The following is a 22,057-nucleotide window of genomic DNA, read 5'->3' as shown; positions in this document are numbered from 1 at the left end:
TGAAAGTAGCTGCAGCTATTTCAGTTGTATCTATTTTTTGTAAGGCAACTTCCATGTGGCCAGAAAAACAGGATCGACTCCATCCAGCTACAGGGGAAGCAGCAGAACTCTCTCCTCTGCCTCAAGCCTTTTTAATGCTTCTGAAAAGTACTGTAGGTTAAGGATGCCTCAGGGCAGAGGATGCCAAAGATTCCATCAATGGGCCACTTCTGATTATCTACAAATGGCTTGGCAGAAAGAATTTAAAGTACCTATGGCTCGCCTGCTAACTATGAGTAAATCGGTCACATGGGCAGGTTTCCTGTTTTAGTAAGTCACCAACATACTCCTTTCAATGTCTTTAGAGGAAAGGGAAAACACAATAAAGCCTTACTTGGAAACTAAGCTACTATGCAAAATTCAGTGTGATTTAGCATAGTTTACATGACTGGGAGCTGCATAATCCAGTGCATGCTGCTGGACTGGCTTTGGTCCAAACTGGCTGATTTGTTATGTACCATTCCGATCATGTTTAACATCTCTGGAAACTGTTACTCAATTTGAGCATATTATTCTGCAAAATGGGAATAAGGATGGTACACTGTGTTGCTCTGGAAATGAATGAGCTGACCAATGGAAAGAACTCTGCATACTAGAAGTGTTTCAGAAGTAATTCTTTATTACTGTTTTTAATATAACATGGTTTAATGGACCATGGAAACCTATTCCATTATCCCAAGATTAGGGTAAAATCACAAGAAATGAATAACTCCTTCACATGGCACCTCTTTTCAAACTCTTTAAGGACATTGGAGAACAGAGGCATTCTATTATTCTCTCCATCTCCAACTTTAGTAAGGTACATCGTCATTTCTGATATAAATAAGAGGAATAAATATCCACTAATGAAATCTTTCAAAAGTGCGGTTTATAGAGGTGGATGATCCTTATGATGGGTCAGCTTCCCTTTCAGGGTGCAAAGGAGGAAAGAATTTGGCTAGAACAGACTGAAAGTCCAACAAGAGAATCCAGCCAGATGCTTTCAGGAAGTTCACAAGCAGGGTGGCAAGGAAACAATATCTCCATGCCTTTGTTTCACCCCAGCATTCAGAGGGATAATGCTATCATGACTAAATAGCCACTGAAAAACCTTTCCTCCATGGGTTCGTCTCCATGGGTTTGTAGGCAAATCAGCATCATCCATGCACCTAAAGTATCAGCAGGCTCGGCAGTAGCTCCTTGGTTTGCAGAAATATGCCCACACATGCGCACACACAGGAAAAACCCTAAGAGGGTGAAAGACATCCCATACAGTCCAATGAAGACTGCACATGCTCAGTGACCACAAAATGCTGACTGATGTGGTCGGGGAATCTGAAAGTCAAGGAAGGTGCACAGAATGGAATATTCTGTAAAAGGATGTGGCTGGTTGGCTGAGAGCCTGCACGGGAGCATTTCACATGGCAACGTTTATTTGCAGGTTCCCACTGTCCTTTTAAAAAGTGGTCTATGCTAACACAGGCAATGGCTCAGGGGGATACAGCTGTGTCTTCTAAAACTAGCTTATGCACAGCTAAACCCACCTTCAAACCCCAATTTTGGCAGTAAGTGCTGACAGGAACAAAACCAAACTCTACCCCATATCTTTTGTTCGCCTGCCTAAATCTTGAGCTGACAGCATCAGGCAAAAGCTCCCAACATCCGCTCCTCCTAAAGTTCAAGTTATCTCATTTTGGACACTCAAGCTGGGGCATATCTGCTTCTCTCTAATAACCAAACAACAATATGACTAAGGAACTCTCAGAAGATGCTTTCTATGGGAAAGCCTGGCTCCTGAACCTTCTTACCTTTCTTGACCTTCTTCTCCTCATCCCCTTCTCCAGCACCAAGAAGAGTAAAAATGATTCCAGTTTGTGAGTTGATGCCCACAGCTGAGACCAGCATTCGACCGGAGCCCTCCATCACATGAGTACCTGGTTTAAAAAAAGGATTGTTGATAAAAGAAACCACATGAACTGGATAAAGTGCAATTAATTTCAAGAAAAAGTCCAATCGGTAGCAGAGAAATAAAATCTAATTTCCAGATTACAATTTAAAATCGAGAATAAGTGATTTCCACTGCTTCGTGCATGCACCAACTCATCCTTGAATCTTCAGTGTGTGCTGGTTTGTCCATTCAGATCAATACAGGGGCTGCACAGCACGTGCAAAGAAGTACAAGCACAAAGTTCCATCTGTATACCAGGCCCACAAGAACATGAGGACAGTTACATTGCTGAACCCCCCTTGCATTTTTCATTTGCCAAATCTCCCTGCAAAAGTGAGGGATCAGTGATTCTACAGAAATGAACTGTTCTGTTGGACTATTAGCTGAATTCATGTTTAAGAACACATTGCATATGCTACTTGGGGCTGAAAGAGGCAGCAAAAGCTTGCTATGCCAGCAGTTCAAAGTGTGCATCTCTCTAAAGTAGAAGATCAGGCTCTAGGCCTGTCAGCAGGCCCTGGGCTATTACTGCATTCAGATACCATCAGGTTAACCAAGTGCCACGCCTTAACACCAAATGGGCTGGAGTTCAACTTTCTACCCTAGCATGTGCTGGCTTAAAAGTTGGCAAGCGAGTTTGACAGACTTACCAGAAAGCAACATGGGATCTTTATCAAGAGACTTTTTCACTTGGTCTGACTCCCCAGTCAGAGAGCTCTCATCAATTTTCAGATCATTGCCTTGGATCAGGATTCCATCTGCTGGCAACAAATCACCTGACGAAACAGAAATCAGCAGATCACCAAGGTTTCCAGCTATTCACCACTAAACTCTTTAGCAGTTTCCAAAGGCCAAACTGTGCACTGGGCTTAGAGTATAATCTGTAGCTACAGCTCTGTTTTGCATTAATTAAATACAGACAAGGAAATGCACAGTCCTCACTGAGAACAGAGCACAGGAGAATGCTCATCTTTTCCCTTCCCAATGTGACAAGAACACCCTATCTCCACCCCATACCAATAGGAACATTTCTGCCTAAGAGCTGCACCCACAGTGTTGGGGGTATCTCTTTCTTATCATACTAGGAAGGGAAGAGCTAAGCCTCCTGCAAAGACTGAAACCTGTGTCTATAATTAAAGCAAAAACAAGATTCAAAGTTATATGCTATGTATTAAGCAAACACCTAGTTTGGCCCCAAGATCTATCTGAATAAAAGGTAGATCCCAACCCACAAGACAGGGGGTTGCAAGCTCTGCAATTAGATGACTTATGGAGCTGGAGTAACACTGGGAGAGAAGAAAGGAAATTTACAGACAAATATGCTGTGTGCATTTTGAGATAGGCTTATAATCAAGATACAGCATATTTTTAAAGAAATCTGAAGTCTTCATCTTCAACCTTTTATTTTTTAGTTCAGAAATCGCATTTGCCCAAGCACGAAATGAGTAAGTGTCCATAGTGCTCATTTCTTCACATACACGTTTTGGTACTGCTGCTCTCATGTTCACTAGACTTTCCCATGTCGGTCCTATGACACTCCCCATGTAACAATACTGCTTGAATCCAGTATTCCTCACATTACACCGCACATTAGCCTTCTGCTTTTCAGAGTTACACTGCTGTAACATCCCTATCCCTGCCATTTCCCCACAAAATCCTCCCATCCTACCCACTGAAGGCTCTCTCATCTCCAGCATCAAAAGAAAGCAGTGCCACTCCTCTCATTCTCACACCTACTAGTCCCACCTCAGATCCTTGCAAGTGAGGCTCTCTGATGGATACCAGTGCACTACTGGTGGAGATGCTTCAAAACAGGATAAAATAAAAAGGCAGAAGCTGGGTTCTGGAACGGATGTTTAGAAAAACAGAAGCAGAGGATGTGCACGGCTGTTTTTAAGCTCCCATGCAAGAACAAATACAGGGAAGGAGAAAATAATCAGGCTAGTTACTATGCATACCACTCACCGTATTTGATCTGAGCAATGTCCCCCACCACGATCTCAGCCACAGGGATCTGTATAACTTGCCCCTTACGAATGACTGTGAACTTTTGTTCCTGTTCAATGCGGCTTTGGAGGCCCCGGAACTGTTTCTCTTTGCTCCAGTCATTGAAGGCTGTGACCAGCACCACAATAATGACTGAGAAAAGGATTGCTGCCCCCTCAATCCATCCAGCTTGAGCTTCACCTTCATCCTCTGCACTGCCTTTTGCTTCCCCACACACTGCAATGGGATTAGAGAAGGAGGGAGAGAATGAATGGTTTTCAGTGACAATCTTACCTGTAAAGCATCCTCTGCGAGTCGCTTCTTGTAGCACCAAAATGCAATGAAATAACATTAACGTTCCAGGTACGTGCATAACACACGATTCTTTTCCATCAGTGTGATAGGCAGGGGGTGACATAATGTTCTCTAGACTACCAACAAAGCACATCTTGGAGGTGTTCAAGGTGTATTGTGCCAGAAATCCAGAGTGATAAGAGATAAAAGATTTTTTGTACATTTCTTGCACACTTACCTGAGAACAAGCCCCAGTTAGCAGAGTACAACTTAATGCTGCTAAGTAAATGTAAGATTGTATACTAACTCCTATGGCCAGACTAGCACATGATTCCTAAGACCAGTCGAGCATTCAGAATCTGTTGCACTTCCTCCTCTTCCCCTTCCCCCAAACACTCCCCTTCTTTTTCCTCCTTCCATGAATACTTTCATACCACAGCAATAAGCAATTGTTCCTATTATCCTCGGCCATGAAGACTATTCTCGTAGACATGTATGGCACTTTAATTTTTGAGCTGAATGTATGAACTGACATTGAAAACACTGTCCAACGATGTCAGAGACACGAAGGAGCCATCTGTAGTTTAACACATGCAGTGGCTCACTCACATGAATAAATCACTTGATGTTGTCTTCTTCAAGTGGCAAATGCACAAGCATGAGCCAGCTATGGCTGGAAGGAACCAAATGGCTGTCAGGGTGCAAGGGCCTCTTACAGGGCAGAACCAATTATGGCTGTGGTTCTCTGAAAGCCCCTCCTTAACAGACTTGCTAGTACTTATGCCCGCTGGCTCTTAGGAAGCAAACAAGGCCATGCTCGTTTGACAAGGTTTTAGCATCCTTTAAGACTAAGATTCATTAGACAGGTTATTCCTGTCGAATAGTTTTGAGATTTACAACTGTTTCAAAGTGCATACTCTTACTATATGGGAAGCCACTCTGACTTTAAGCTGGATGAGAAATAAATAAACCATCCATATATCTGCCAAAAGACAGTAACACCTGCCTGTAAAGTTAATGGCTCCAGATAATTCATGTAAATGAGATGATACAGGGTGAGGCACAAACTTCCCCAAGCTAACTCAGACTGGTAAAAATTCCTCCTAAGCCCCAATATGCCATAAAACAATCAATCATATTCCCAGAGCTAGGAATACTTCAGAGAGAAGTATAGGCATGTGTGGAATGTCCATCAGGGTACTGTGCTTATTTAGAAAAGAAAAATAATTTCTGTCCACTGTAAGTAGCACTTGCCAGCCTACAGGAATTAAAACTAAAATATAACCTCCCCGCCCCCCCACACACAAAAGGAGTGTAGATTCCTGCCCAGAAAGTTCTAGGTTCTTCCAGGGGACCTTAGGAATCCCCATGGAAGGAATCCACACCTGTAATTTCCCAGTGGAGATAATAGCTATGGCTCAGGTGATGGGGGACTTGGCTAGTGCCAGTAAAACCCTAAACCAAATCCAAGGAGAAACCTAAAATATAGCAGTAGCCAAAGCAACAGCTTCAGTGCATAGCCTCAAGCAAAGTTCAACCAGATACAACTTTGCTGGCACTTAAAAAGAAAGCTGTTCTTTCATTTGAGAAGGGAACTCATTGCTGTAGCATCACTACCAAAGAGGTCCTCTCACCATTTTCCAGCTGCCTGGACTCTGAAGATAATGGGATATGTAGGTGTCCTTCATTGGATCATGAGAGAAGGACATCCTTCCAGGCTAGGTGTTTTCATCATTATTATTTGTAAAAGGAAACTTTCTGACCCATAAAGAGAAAGAGGGTTTGAAAAGTGTGGAATACCTGGCAGCACCTCCAAAGCCAGAGGCAGGATTCAACAACGGAAGGATAAAGTGTAGCCCTGTGTAGCCCTTGCTCATCCCCATGGCTCACAGAAGCATACAGGGTGATTCTCTCTCTGGATCTTATACACAATCCAGCTTTTCTGGTCTAGAGGTCACTTTAACAAATGCAAAGCATCCTTCAAGCTTTAATGTGAGCATGTTCTTACAACACTAACATAGCACTTTTAGTTGTGGCAATCTGTGATGCCTCAGGAAAAGGACAACATCTCAAGATGTAAATCTCTAATTTGTTGAGGACAAGTGTAGGGAAATAAGCATAACTTTAAACATTTAGATATGTCTTTGGCTGGCATTGTGTTAAACGGCTTCAATTAGCAAAAATTTTGAGCCTATTTGCTATTCACAGGGGGGCTGAAAAATAATGCCATCTGTGAAGCAGCCTGACTTATCATCCTGGTTGTCTGAATTTTGATATTCTGCAGGCTCAACATTCAAGCACAGTCTGGTATCCAGCACAGCATCTCAAGAACATCATGGGAAAGGTAAAGGGTAAGGGAAGGACACGGCAAAATGCATGAAATGTTGATTCCTATAATCTGGCTGATGTTTATATCCCCACAAAGTGTTTTCAGCTTTGTTGCTGAGCTGGTAGCAAAACAAGGCATCTAGGGAAAAGCCCCTTCCTGTCTTTTTGTTATGTAAATGCAGGGAAAAATTGGACTGATCATTACTGAAAATCATATAGCATGCAGAAGAGAGAATTACTGCTATATCCCCAATCAGCAGAGATAATATCTTTCTAGAGAATGGTAAGATATCCTCTGATCAACTTGCTTTTATCTGTGAGCCTGATGGATGCTGCTAAAGGCTTAGTGTAAAGTTTTTTGAAATGTCTGTGGAGGTTCATCCACACAGCAGGCAGTAGCTGACGCAATTATAAACATATTTGCAGGCGAAGGTAAGCTCTATAAAAGGAACAGTTTACTGAACATCAAGGACCATGCTGGATACATATCAAGAGCCACAGGCTAAATCTGATTGTAGATTTCATATGCACAGAAGTTAATTAATAAGCACAAGACACTGGCTCACAACTCTTGCAGCCAGGTGACATTTCCAGCCACCCTGAATAACCAGGACCCTTGTGCTACTAGTCCTAAGAATTGAGAGATCACTTAAGAGAATGTACCCTGAAAGAAGAAGGAAGCATGTTGGTGGAGAGAGGAGTACTTGGTCCTTTCAAATTCAACAGGGCATGCAATAGAGCTCTATGTTCTTAGCACAGCCTTCCCCTTCCTGGAAACTGCCAGTGGGGTTGGCCTATAACTCCCCAAATCTACCAGAAGCTGGCTGGGGGATTCTGGGAGTTATAAACCAATATATCTGATGTAGCAGTTAGAAGTCTGTAGGAAGAACCTCACTGTTGCTGAAAGGAGTTACTCTGATGCTTTAAAGCAGGGGTCTCAAACTCGCGGCCTGCAGGCCAATTGCCGGGATGGGTGGGGCACGGGGGAGGGGCCCTGCGGCCTTCAAAGCGCCGGGCCGGCCTCCGGGAGCCACGCAGGACGAGCGGCCCCCACCACCGCAGGGGTGGAATACTTGATGCGGCCCAGCCTCACCCAGACTGCCCCCAGGTAAATTGAGTTTGAGACCCCTGCTTTAAAGGAACTGCACAAAGTGGGGTGGAGAGAACCTCCCAGCCACCTTATAAAATTACCTAAAGGAAACTACCACCACCCCAGTTTCAGGAAAATCCATCATCCCCCCCCCAAAAAAAAACAGCTGGAAATGCCACCCCCATACACACACTTTTGTAGGTGACAATTGATCTGCAAAATTGTGTGTTTGTATGAGGTGTTGTTGTTTCACCATTAGTATATGCAGTCTTAGTAGTACAGGCTTCCCCTCCAGATGGATTAGACTATAATTCCCAGGAATGCAGTTTCACTGACCACACAGGCAGGGAATGATGGGAGTTATGCATCTGGAGGTCACTTCATTGGGGAAGGCTGATGAAATGTGCTAAAGAGGACCTCCCCCGGTGCCAGACAGCCCTTGGAAGCTCAGTGGACTGGAGAACAAACCTTCTTGCTGGGGTACCCAGCCTCTGGAAGGTTCTATCCAGGGATGCTCAGTTTAACCCCAAGCAAAGTTTTTTATTTTATTTTAGAATTTGTCCAGGCTTTTGAAAATGCCTATTTGGGTTCATTTCATTCTGCCACTGCGACAGTCTCATGTTTTGCTATCACCTCTGCTGTTGTAGTGTTTTTTTATTCGTTTATTATTGATAGTTTGCTTTTATCTTGTAATTGCTGATTGTTAGCTGTCCTGAGACAACATTAAAGAATGGTGGAATATGACATTTTTATTTGAAAAGATACGGTGCACAATTCTATAAGAAAAACAAAATGTTGCAGTCTTCATATGTGTAAGGAAATTTGCATATATGTGTTGTTTACAATGCAATGTTATACATGTCTTCTCAGAAGTAAGTTTCACCAAATCCCATGGGGTTAACTAAGCAGACTCAGGACTGCAGCCTTAAATGCCTTCTCTTGATCTTTTAGGGAAAAATAACTCTGCAGGGAACTGAAGCCCTTTCCCCCGATCATACAAATCCTCTACCTCAGAGATTTTATTAAGTGCTGCTCAGACAGTTTCAATAAAATCTATCCTTGCAGCAGTAAGAGGAAAAAAACCTACTGGCTTAAAAATGATGAGGATGAAAGCCAGTATTTTCAGGATCTAAATTCTGGTCCCAGTATCAAATTCTGTGCCCAAACAGCATGGAATATGCATGGCTATCCAGCTTCTTACTATTCAGGTGTAAGAGTACAATCTAATAAACACCTAGCTAGGAATAAGCCTTGATTCTGTAGACATGTATAGGACTGAGTTGTAAAACTGTTATGGAAGGTGAAGCATACATGTGAAAATTTTATATGCAGGAGAGTATGTGGTGGTAATCTAGAGTTACCACAGCTCCTGTGCATTTAACATCTTTATGAGAGAGACTCAACAGAAAAAGGATTTTCCTTTATCTTCCTTTTGCTAAGAAAACTTTGCTGCTGTACTTCATATTGACTAATATGGCTACTCATCATAATTCTAGATCTCATATATAATAGGTTAACATATCAGTTTCAACATTCCCTAATTCAGTTTTAATAACAGGGTATGATTATTTTATCTAGGGGCTTTTGGACTCCTTAGGGCCCAGAGATCTCTAGATATAAGGCCTGCAATTAAGCAATTATAATCACACTGGCACATTTGGGGTAATAAATCTGAAGAGCTGTCACAAATTGATGTTTCAATATGAGACTTTTCAGAGCAAAGTGATAAGCTAGTCAGAGATAAGTCACTAGGAACAGATGGTGCAGTCAGAAGTGTTGAAGAATCTCAACAATGAAATTGCAAATATTGCTAACTGTATAATATCTCCGTAAAAACCAGAAGATGACTAAAATAATGCCATGCTGTAGTATGTGTTAAAGGCTGTAAAGTTGTTTATGAAACTGTAGGATAGTGAGTCACTCCAGTCTTGTGGGGTGGGAATCAGGAAAATTGCAGTAGTCAGGAGAGAACTAGTACAGTCCACCCACAGGACCTGACCGAGCAGCCACAGAGTTCCTGCAAAGCCCTGCTAAAAGTATATTTAAGATCAAGTCTTAGACTACACCTTACAAGAAAGTCCCAGAAAAATAAGCAGGGCCACAGGCTCCGAACAAAAATGTGCACAAGGCTTGTTCCAGAAGGAACACAAACCAATTGCTAAGCAGCATACAGGCCAGGAAAGTATGGGATACGGTGGGATATGCGCTTCAGGATGAAGCTGGGGCAAAGCTTGTCAAAATGGCAATTACTGGAAGATCCAAACTGTGTTAAATGTTCACTTTTAGAATAACTTCAAATATAAAGGTTTCTAGGAAGGACAAGACCTTCTTCAAAGGCAGGATTGCTTAGCCTTGTTAAGATCAAGACTGGAGAAGCAGACTAGCTTGACAAGAATAAGTGCCAAGAACAGGAGAGAAAGATGTTGTGCACAGGATATGGGAATGCTGTCAGTCCTCTGTAGACACACTACCCTATTACATATGATTCCCAATGGTCACGACCATTGCTATTTTTCCCAGCCCAGACTTTTCTATGAGCTCGCAATTAGAGTGTGACTATAACTGCAGGAAAAGCAGCATGACTTGTGTTAAAAACGACCACCAACAGAAAATGGCTACATCTGATGTTTGCCCACTATAGGACAAAAGGCAGAAGAATGCAGTGTTTACAGATACCCTTGGGAATATCGATCCATTCAAAGCAAGTGTGAAGAGAAGGCACCTGTAACTGATTAACACACCAGAAGTGCTACTACCATCCACATTTAATATCTAATCTGAACACATGCCCAAATGAACAAATGAATTTAAGAGGAAGACTTATGCCCTGAATCCACTATTGTCCTCCGGTTAGCTAAGGAATTTTTGTCAAAGTTGTCAGAGTAGTTTGACAGGAGGAGAGGTCTTCCATCCAGAAAATATCTGTAGATTTGGGCAAACTGAAGCCTAGGTGAGAGTCATGAATGAAGAGAATCTTTGGGCTGTATTTGGAATTTAGGAAAGAAATGGGTTGGAGCTGGATTTCCCATTGTAGCACGCAAGAGACCTCACCTGCCAACCCAAACCATTAGGTAATATCCAACGTGGTCTCTCTACCTCAATGAGCCTTATACCCATGGGACCTACTGTTTGTGTAACAAACCTTTGCCAGTCCAAAAATAACCCCCAAAATAAGCGGAAACAGTTGTTTCCCTGATAAGCACAGGTCAGTAGAGTTCCCTTCTGCCCCATTCCAAAAACAAGTATTCCTGTATGAGATATTTTTGGAATCACAAAAACTCTGTTGAGGAAGTGATGGCTCCTGCTAATTTGGAATTTGGCAGTAAGACATAGTGACAATATTTTTGAGTAATAAAAACACATTTTAGGGGAGAATACAAGACAACCTTTTGAAACTATGATTGTACTGCTCCAATCCCTTATAAATTCTTCTGGATTTATCAAGCAGACAGACTCTGTTCTAAAATTTACTAGTCCAGTATAAACGCTTTGGATACTACTACATTTAGCCATTAAACAAACAATGATATTAATTTGGCAAGAGAAGAAAGCACAACCCTGGCATCGCATCGTTGTAAACTTTTAGGATGATAAGGTAGACTATAAATGGGATGATCTTACAAACTAAATGACTCTGCAGTGAAATGTCAAATGAAATTCAGTACAATGAGCGCAAAGTAATGTACACTGGAAACTGATGTTTAGAATACTGAGCACTAAATTGCCACTCAGGAGCAGATTTTGGCATCATTGTGCATTGCTGAAGTAACCAAAGCACCACAGCAGTCAGAACGGCAAGTGGGAAGGTTAGGAACTGTTAGGGAGGAGAAATGAGGGGGAATATTAACAATGCCCACACCAAAAGTCACTGCTGTGGGAACAACTTGATTTTGTGAGCTGCTCTATTCAATCGCAAACACAAAAGGCAAAAATACTTCTTGGGGAAAGGGAAAAATTCTCAAAGATAACCACACTTTCCATTTTAAGGAAATATCTAACAGTACTTGTCAGTTGAGATGTGTATCAGACATATGTAAATGTCAAAAAGTGTAAAAGCTCATAAAAACTGAGCAAGGAATGTATATTTTCATTCTGTATCATGAGCTACTTATGATAATACCTTGCACATGGCAGGGTGGGGTCGGGGGGGGAGAAGTTCCTGCTAATCACAACTTAGCTATAGAATCTTCCCAAAACAGGGCTCCACACAGGCGCAGAGCCTATATGTGTGATGCAGAGACCACAAAAAGAGAAACTGATTTGGCAAGATGCAATTAATGTATGGGACTCCTGGCCAAGGGGTTTGTGAAAGATAATAGTACAACAGGGAAAAGGAGAAGATTCTTCAAGAGTGAAATTATAAGCTGCAACTGTGATAGGACGATCAAACAACTGTAAATCTCCATTCCTCCACTCCCTTTAAACTTGATGCTCTTTGCTGCATTCAGTCTAGCCAACATCAGTAACAGGATGCTGCGACTGAATTAATTATTGGTCTCACCCAATTTGACATTCCTTAACAGATCAGCCTGCAGGAAATGGCAACCCTAAGCAATGCTAAGTCAAGATGCTATAAATACTATTGGATGCTAGAACTAATTCGTGGGTAAGCAAGACATCTGTCATAGGCTCATCAAGAACAGAAACCCCAGGCTCACATATTTCTTAACCTCAGAGTACCATTGCCTAGTTTAGAATCAGTGGTGAATGTAAACTCGCATAGCAGGCTGATACTTCCAAGCATGCACCAAACATACTTGCATTAGTATCCTGAGTACAATGTATTTACTTATGCTCTTAGGAGTGAAGAGCCCCTGGCACAAGGCCTAATAGGAACCACGAGACTCCCTAATCTGGATTGTGAACTTCCTTGGGTTCCTTCAGGGTCAGGTGCTTGACCTCCAAGCCCCATCACTAAATTATCCTGAAAATCCCTTGCCATTGGGAGTGCATGCAGCACTGTTCTATGAAACCATTATGTAATTTGGGTAATATTTAATTACTATTTAAATAGGAATCACTTGCATCACTTGTGTATACTAGGATTTTGAAATGTTGCCCAACATCATAGAAGGGAAATAAAAAAAAAAAACCCTTAAATTTGTAGCAAGCTAACACTGTATTTTTTTTTTTTTTTAATTAACAAAATGAAACAGTGCTGGGACTTGGCCAGGTCAAAGCAAGTAACTTGCTTTCTAGATGTGTTGAAGGAGCAACTCCTTTAATTGAAATGCCTGCTTGGATCAAACTGTATCTCACTGTTTCATTACACTTAGAACAATTATGTTAAGTTGTGGAGTGAGAGAATAAATGAGAAAGTAGGCAGGAAAACACAGTCATGCTGCCAGCTGGGGAAGTCATCTGGTGAAAATACCTACGCTTTATCTTTCAGGTAAGGGAATAAAGAAGGGAGAAGTTAACATTTTTCTGCCAGGGAAACTTCAACACAGATTAACAGTGAACATTGATTTACACTGACTGACCTAGACTGCACCCACAACCGTCAATACTTAAGAGCACAAACTCTTGCTTCTATGGATCTATTGCATGTACATGGTAGCACATTCATTCTAGCACAATAGGATAAAGACCTTTCCGCTTTGGAGAAGGCCTCAGTTTAGAACTCTTGCACAAGTCTGTCTGACTTATAGGGTTAGGATAAAACTCACTGCAATCTATCCCTCCAGCATTTGTGGACTACTTCTCATGCTTTGGCCTGATCTTGCAAAGAAGTCAAACTAAGAGGAAGACCATGAATGGTCATGGAATTGACCAGCAACCTTCTTTCACATCAGATGAAGCAGCACAAAGGCCGCTGCATATGGCGGAAAAGGGGGTCTCTGCAGTGGTCACACGGGGCTACATTCCTGGTGGGCCCGGCACAAACAACCATCTTCTGCATCAGGTGCGACTGCAGAAGCAGCTGCTCTACCTGACCCGGAAAGGGGATGCTGCTTGCACATTCCCAGCAAGTGCCATACCAACACTGGGTGTGCCTGCCAGGAACACGAAGTCAGGGTTGCAACAGAGTCCAGGAAGCAGAGCCCAGGGAATCCCTCAGATTCCCAGCCCCAGTATGGATTCCTCCACATTTTCCCCTAGACACAGTCCGCCCCCACTATCTGTTCCACTGTGATCAACAATCTCCGACACAGGAGCAGGCAGGCAAACTACAATAAATGGACAGGAACAGTGGAGCTATCGAACATCTACACGCTTTGGAACATGTATAGGAATTGAATGGGATGCACTACTGTTATTTGACCACAGGGTCTGCCTCCCATAGACGATGCTGCATACTCACTTTCATTGTCGCCACCAGGAGGGTGATAGAAAGACAGGCCCAGGGAGATTATGGCTGCAATTTCCAAGATGATTAACGTGACATCCTGCAGTGCTTCCCAGACTAACTGCAGGAAGGTTTTGGCCTTTTTCGGTGGGATGAAGTTTTGGCCAAATGCTTGTCTTCTTTTTTCCAGATCTGCAGGGTTCCCAGACAGGCCTGTAAGGAAGTAAGAGGCAATTAAACGGGGGTGCCAAGAAAGCCTGATTACTTTGATCCCTCTCTCTAAACCCAGTTTCTTTCATCTTACACAACCTTCATTACTGATGTTACATAAATACTTCCCACCTTCCCATACATGAAGGATTCTAATAGCAAGAACTGCCTGCAGATACATGTTGGGAAGAGGAATATATTATATGAAACAGACTGAAGGCACCTGTGAACGGAACAGTAACCAAAACACATCTAGGTGAACCACTTATACTACACACCCAGAGCAAAGGCAGGCAACTTGGGGTGGGGGTCAGGGGGATATGTTCACTTTTCAGTCAACACCTTTGTGGTCCGCAAGTTTTCCAGGTACAAAAAGAGAGGGTGTGGAGAGGGAGGGCCAAGTTTAGCTTGCAAACATTTGCAGCTGTTTTGAAACTCTACAGCCATCACAGTGCAACTTTTTTCTTTTTTAAAAATTCAGTGGACAGCAGAGGGTGACTGGGACCATACCGGGGGAAAAGGGGTTGGTGGTGGGGTCTACATGGGCCACATGTTCCCTGCCTTGATCTAGAGTCTATTTAATGCTGTGAGCCTTAGAGAACTCGGGCAGAATACCTATTTGTCTGATGTTGCAGCCATGGAATCTAACATTTGCTGTGAAAATGTGGTACACTGAGAGTCTCAGCTGCTGTGGCAGCCGATTTCCAGTCGCCATCACTGTGCAAAAGCGTAGATAGTATCTGAAGTCGCTCTTGGATTGGCCTGGGAAGAATGCCTGATGGCTTATATCCCGGAGTACCTCTAATCATATCCTTCTTCTCCATTTCAGTTTACAATATATTTAAAACCAAAAACCAACACCACTAAAAGACAGCTGCACAGATTGGTTGTGATCTCTGCAGCTGTCTTCTTTGGTTTTTCTGGGCACATTTTTTACAGCTGTTTAAAGCCACCTTCTCTCCCAGCCACATCCTACTATAACACTGTCACTTAAATCTTGAGGTGGGGAGAATCTATTTTTTTTAGATAACTTGAATACAGAATAAATTAAGTGAATGTAAATGCAAATCACTTTGTTTGCATAATTAATTTTAATAATGGAACAAGAATTGTTGTAAATGCAAAACTACTACAGACCACTGCCCCCTTTCTTCTTTACTCACTGTTAAGTAGGTTCCCATCTCCTTTCTCTGACAACACTGTAACAGAATTCTTCAATTTGATACCCTCTACAACTCCCATGATTCCAATCCAATGCATGTGGAGGTCTCCAGGTTGGAGAAACCTGCACTCTAACGAAGGAAAGGATTTTATCTTTTTCTGTTTCTGGGACTAGCACATGTGTTCAAGAATGCAAAAAAGAGGCTCATGATCTCTCTGTTTGACAAATTAATCAGGCAAAAGAATTCAACTTTCCCACTTAGAGCCAGTGTGGTATTGTGGTGAGACTGCTGAACTGGAGACCTGTGAGAACTCCAGTTCTCATTTGGTCATTAAGCTCAGTGAGTGACCTGGGCCACTCTCAGTCCAAACTACCTTACAGGGATGGCAAGAAAGGGAATCTTGCAAGCTGCTTTGGATTCCTTGCAAGAAGGAGAACACATTATAAATGTAATGTGATTGTGATGATTTTTACCATGGAATAATGTCCATTCCAGGAATGGCACAAGAGGCCCAGCTATGCATTTCCATTTGATACTATTTGCACAGAAGATACTATTTGCACCACCCCGGCCACTTCCACTCTTGAACAACATACACACAAAGATATCTTTGCAGCTTTGAAGTTGGGATCCAAGATACATCTCAAGCAGGAAACAGGGAGAAAGAAGAAATAAGGATTTGGATACAAAGACTTTCTTCAATTTTTTTTCATTCAGCAATTGACCAGATTAATAGGTGGAAAAAGTGGCAAGCCAGCAAGTAAACTGAACCGAACCAATTTCACAGTTGCCATTTCTCATACAGACTCTTAAATAAGAAATTTTCTCTGCACACAAGAAAAGAAAGGAGACTAGAGGATGGAAGAACTGACTTTTTCACCTCATTGGCCTCATCTTCATATGTAGTCAAACCGCAGGAACATGTACCTTCACACCCCTTTGTAGTGTCTCACAACAGCTACCTCTTACAGAGCAGCAACTGGACTATAAAACGGAGTTGCTTACCTGCCGGTCCATCTTTTGCTCACAACTAGAGACAGAAGGCAGCTGCCAGCACGGTGCTGCTGTGGCGCCTTTAGAACTGAGCTGGAACGGCTATGCTATTGCTTGCAGCATGTCACAAGAAAGGGATATATGTATGGGGAGAACTTTTCAGGGGCATATTTTGCTAATTTTAACTTGACATGAAACCAACCAATGCAGTTATGCACTCAAATATTCTGAAACATATAATAAACACATCTCCCCTCACAATCTCCCTGAGCCAAACTATGTACTGATCTCATAGCTAAAGACTAGTATATTTACTCTAGTGTAAGCATGATCAGCCCTGATTCAATTTGGGATCACTGTGCACTGGGAGTTGAAGATTAAACCTTCTCCTTGCGCTGTCATTGCCACAACACTTGGTCTCAATGGGCTCCTTTTTCTTTTTCAACACCTTCTCAAGGAGAGAAGATTTTTCAGGAAAAAATAATGGAAGCAAGTTAAATCTCCCCATTCTTAGTACATGACGGTCATAATCTGAATCAGGCAATGCATACTTACAGGAGAGTTAATAAAGTTAATGCTCAATTGCATTCTTGGGCTACACAATTAATGTACCTGTTGTTTGGCCCTAGCATGTGCTCTCTCTCAACACGCACGCACGCACGCCCCTCTTCAGCTTATGCACTTAGTTATGCAGCAAACCAGATGTCACATTAAACATGACTTTGAACCACTTGTTTGTGATACTCATCCTTCTTTATTAAACAAACAGTATATGTGGAATTAAGAGCTTTGGTTGTTGTTGTTGAGACCAGAGCATGCCAAGTACAAGTTTGATGTTACCCTACAAATAGCTCAGGGCAGCGTTTTAACATCACAGGGCCTGCAAGGACCTTGGGTCGACAGCTTCTCGCAGGCCCAAGGACATCCAATGAGCTTCAGGGTTGAACAGGGATTTGACCCCAAGTTTCCTAGTTCAAGATTTGAAGTCACTATAGCATATTGGTTCTTTGTCATGCAACACTGAAAACCCATTTTCACCCCAAAGCAGATACTGTTCAGTGACAGAGAAATGATCCTCATCCTCAAGCAGACATGGCCTCTGCCCTGCACCCTTGCAAATGTGGAGACAGCTCAGTTTTGTGATGGATCTGAGGCTTTTCAGCCCCAACACACCACCCTGTCACTCGCCAGGCAGGAAATATCAAGACAGTGAATACATTATATCCATCAGCATTTGATGTATTCACTTGTCACAAGGGCTGGAGAATCATCAGGTGACTATGTCTCATAGGATCTTAAAATATGTTGGTGGTTTTTAGGAATCTAATACATTTATGCCACTCAATTCAGCACATATCTCTTCCCCACAGCCTTTTGGAAATAAGCATGAGTCAACAAGCTGCAGCAGCAATGTCTGACTTTCCATGCATTTGTTTCCATAGCGTGAGCATATCATTCTCCAGGGTGATGGATCAGTGGAGGTTTCTCAGACAAGACATTTCTAGTTTTGCTCCTGCTAACAGAAGTTCAGTGAAAATGAACTTTTCCTCACAAATTGGCAGACATGATCGAAGAAACTTACATTTTGGTCTGTCCATCTCTGCCACTGCCACTGCCACTGCCTCTTTCTCATTCTCTTTCACTTTCTCTTTCTCTTTCTCTCTCACACAGTGTTTGTGCTTTATAAGTAATCTGTCAAAGTTATTTTTAAAGAGTTGTGACAAGATAAAAACTGACAAGTGTTCCCTTTTTGATATAATTTTATTTCTTCCTATTGGCATTTCAGATTTTAAACTTTCTTCTATGAAAAAGTGTTTGCAAATGTACTTTGGAATAAACTACAAAGAAAACAAAATTGTAACAAGAAATGACAAGGTCCTGAGGAAATGAAAAGTCATTTGTTTCATTTTATTTCTTCTTCTAATGACTGCATTTCCATTATTCTGGTGTCTCAAGGCCACTTCACATAAATGAGGTTTTTCCTGCACAAAAGGAACTTCTGGGTGGGAAACTATTCTGCATATTGCATCTTGGAGAACACAAACGTTATTTGTTTTCCTATGCATGCATGCAATGGGGAGCCACTGACAACTGTAGGTTCCCACTGGGTACACACACACAGATGTTGTGAAAATTCATAGTATGTGTTAAGCAACAGAGACATTTGACACCACTGCCTCAAAAGAAGCAGCTTTCATGGGTAAAGCAGTCCACAGACAAGAGGATTCCCTCCACATGGGCCAAAGGCAGATCTGAACTAAATGGTAAATTTCAGCGCACTCTACGGTACAGAAAAGGCCTTCTGATTCCCAAGTGTCTAACAACAAAAAAACTAAAGAAATTCAAACTGAATTAGGTTGCTGAAAAGAAGCTGGCATTACCCTAACTGAAACCCTACAAAGCAGGCTTCTGTAAGAAAGAACTGAGATCAGTACTGAAATAATTTCCTTGATTCCGAATGTGCTCAGAGGCATTCTGTTAATGTTCTGTTTGGTAGACCTTGGGATTCTTGAAAAAAACGTAGTAGATTAGACAAGCCTGAAGTCTGCCCACCTATGCACTGGAGTATTGGCAGGATTATCTTGGCAGGATGGAGGGGTGTGGGGAGAGAATGCACTCAGAAAATAAAATAAATGTCTACAAATGTGAGGAAGGGGAACATGCTCCTTTTCAAAGTTTCTCCTGATGTGACTTTACATTATAGCTTTGCTTCGCTGGAATTTTCAGACTGCCAGGATAATGCAAAGCCTGCCGACTCCTTCTATAGACACGAGACAACCTGTAAACCACTCACAGTGGTGAGCACCTTGACAAGAGGCTCCTAAATCCTTCCAATGGCTGAAATATTTGCATCAGCTATTTCAGCAGATACAAGCCAAATGATGAAACTACCTCGAGCAGATATTTGAAAGGATCAGGATATTTCTTAAGGACATGGCTAACAGACATTGTGCATTAATACAACACATGATCAATATACAGTTTGCCTATGTAACGACTACAGAGAAACTTAATACTTTCATGTTTTTATTCTGCCCTTCTACCAAACTGGTCAGAGCAGTTGTATCTGATTATTCCTTCCACTCACAATGGCCCTAAAAGGGGGGCTAAGCTGAAAGTTGGTGAATGTCCCAAGGGTTCTACCCTGGTTTCCCCTGTCCAAACCACAAACCACTATGATACAGAGTTTTCATTCAGTGATGCCACCAAGGAATCCAAGCCCAAGGAATGGCCACATGTTGCTAGCTAGATATGATGCCTATTGATACAGCAAATGACTCCCTCAAGGTTATAAAAATAAAGCTGTGGCAGAGAAAGAAATGCTACACCTCTTGCGCACCTTCCCACAGCACTAACCATCAAGCCCCCTGCAGCTTATTGCTATACAGATTCATTCTCTGTGGTTCTTTAAGGCTTTCCTATGTAATAGCTGCTGAAATGTCCACCTTCTGCTTAAGGCAATCAGTGCAAGAGTTCTGGCAGCTCCCACAATGCTTTGCTTGAGCAGGAAAGGTCAGACGAATACCCCTGCATAGTAACAATCTGGATGCCTCTTTCTTTGGCATGTGGGATGCTGCTAGGGCTCCCAGCAGGAGCTGGGGAAAACTTGCCAAATTCTCTGACTGGTGGCTTATCTCTCTCCCTTCCTTGTCTGGTGGAGGAAAGAGAAAGGGAAGAAAGAATCTTGTGCACAGAGATGTGCAGAGAGAGAAGGGTTGTTTTTATCCAGGAATAAGTATTTCAGAGTGAATGGGAAACATAAAAAACACAGTCCCTACAAAGGGAGAAAACAGACTGGTCACTGCCCAATGCTAATTGCTGTGTTTTCTTAGGTATTTAAGGAAAAAAGAGAGCAGATGGATACCAGATCCACAGAAAGGAAAGACCGAGACAGTAATCAGCCAAGGGCTTTTGCTAATACTGCAGTGGTATTTTCTAAGCTGGCCCTTTCTAAGTCCAGAACGTCTGGCTGGTCCAGAAGCAGAGTTGGAACACATACCTGACTGGATTTTTCAGGCGTTGCCAGGGACCAGCGGGTGAATGGGAAGCTTCAAGAAAAGCCAGCTTTTCCATGAAGTAACAAAGCTAAAAAGCGCATAATTCACTACAATGAGAGGTACTAATGGCCACCAATTTTGACAGTTTTAAAAGCAAACAAAATCATGGAAAGACTATCAAATGCTATTAGGTATAGTCATGACAGGTATATATTACTATCACTGTCAAAAGCAATCAATGCTTCAATATTTGTTCTTCAGAAAAAACATCATGTGAAGGCTATTGCCCTTAATTTGGGTTTTCCCATTATCATCTGGCAGCCCATCCTAGAAACAGAATGCTAGACTAGAAAGGTCTTTCCACGGATCCAGCAGGGCTCTTATGTTTTGATATTAAGCAGTCTTCCCTGGGAGGGACTTTCAGAAAGCGCGAGAGAGAAAGAGCATGAGAATGCACACACAATTTCTTTGCTCCAACCTCTATATACCATTAGTGATATTCACTCCTGGGTATATTGTGTCACTTTGATTTTCCCCCTTTTCTTTTGGTTGACATGAGAAATCATTTAAAGTCAACACTGTGGGGAAAGTGAGAATGGAACACATATACTGTCTGGAAAGAAAGGCTTGTATACTAATTTTTCTGGGGCTGTATAAACCCCAGTAATGCAAGCACAGTGCTGTCAGCTGTTGTTCAGAAAGCTGTCTCTTATATGGATCCTGTTTTTATACACACGTTACAGAAGCATGTTCCCTACCTCTTTCCTAAAGATGAGGCATGTTCAGTGAAGACATATGAACAATTTCCCAAGGCTCTCTTCTGCCCCACTTTCCAGAAATCAAACAAACAGAGACATCCCGGGAAGGGACACTGGGTCCCACTCCAGTAACATTAACAGGAACAAGCAGGTCAGCACTAGAGGTATGTAATGCACTCAACTTTAAAGAGGAGCCTGTTCTTTTCCGCCAGTCCTCCCCTGCTTAAACTCTGACCCCTTTTTGTGAACAGAATAGCATTATGCACGTGTTAACCTGATCATACAAAGTGATATATAAACTGATTTCATACTTGTATGATTTGGTGATCATATTTTGGAAACTAACAAGTCCAATCATCCATTGGATTGATTTTTTTTTGCAAGGAATTCCACACTGGTGGCTATACACATGTGAATTTTACCACCTGGAATTTACTGGAAAGGACTGGAAAGGAGTTCCTATCACTTCCTGTTTCACAATCCTTTAATGTTTATAACTAATTAAAGCTTCTCCAGATGGATTTTCTTCACTGAGATAATTTGGTTAATGCTCCCAGGAAGGAGAAACATTAGTGCTGGTGCTCTCCAGGGAACTGGTCTTTCAAGAAACGTCAGTATTTCATACAAATGCATTTTCTGGCTCTTATCTTCACAGCTTGGATGGTCTACTTTTCCACAACAGTTTTCAGACTAGGCAAGTTTGCCAATGAAGCTATAACCAGATTCCAATGAAGTGTGCAGTGAGTCTCCATTAAATAAGCCAAATAGGTTACCCTCCCAGTCATGCATGTGGCCTCTGCTCATGATTAACCAGAAAGAGATTAACAAATTGAATGAATACTGTGCAGAGGTTCCTTTAGAACAATAGTTCCCCCACCCCCATAAGTATACAGATAACAGAGATGCACATGCATGATTCAGATCAGCGGAATTTGAAAATGTTTAGTCTATTTAGGATGACCACATAACAGAGGTTTGAAGA

At 42.1% G+C, this 22,057-nt stretch overlaps 1 protein-coding gene across 5 annotated transcripts in view; it reads right to left on the bottom strand.

Moving 5' to 3' along the window:
• ATP2B4 (ATPase plasma membrane Ca2+ transporting 4) overlaps positions 1 to 22,057 on the bottom strand; it is a 167,728-nt gene that overhangs the window by 56,832 nt on the left and 88,839 nt on the right. For 4 of the 5 annotated variants that reach the window (XM_044445354.1, XM_044445335.1, XM_044445319.1 and 1 more), the window contains 4 exons: positions 13,969 to 14,166; positions 3,932 to 4,189; positions 2,617 to 2,742; positions 1,827 to 1,952 (listed from right to left, as the gene is read on the bottom strand). In XM_044445354.1, the coding sequence (XP_044301289.1) occupies positions 1,827 to 1,952; positions 2,617 to 2,742; positions 3,932 to 4,189; positions 13,969 to 14,166 (708 nt within the window). Of the gene's footprint in view, positions 1 to 1,826; positions 1,953 to 2,616; positions 2,743 to 3,931; positions 4,190 to 13,968; positions 14,167 to 17,901; positions 17,943 to 22,057 lie in introns of those variants that run through there. The other variant, XM_044445344.1, reaches the window with a different exon arrangement.

The sequence above is a fragment of the Varanus komodoensis genome, unplaced genomic scaffold (genome assembly GCF_004798865.1).
Source record: "Varanus komodoensis strain SLA01 unplaced genomic scaffold, ASM479886v1 scaffold1, whole genome shotgun sequence".
NCBI lineage: Eukaryota > Metazoa > Chordata > Lepidosauria > Squamata > Varanidae > Varanus > Varanus komodoensis.
This window is presented reverse-complemented; position numbering and strand designations above follow the sequence as displayed.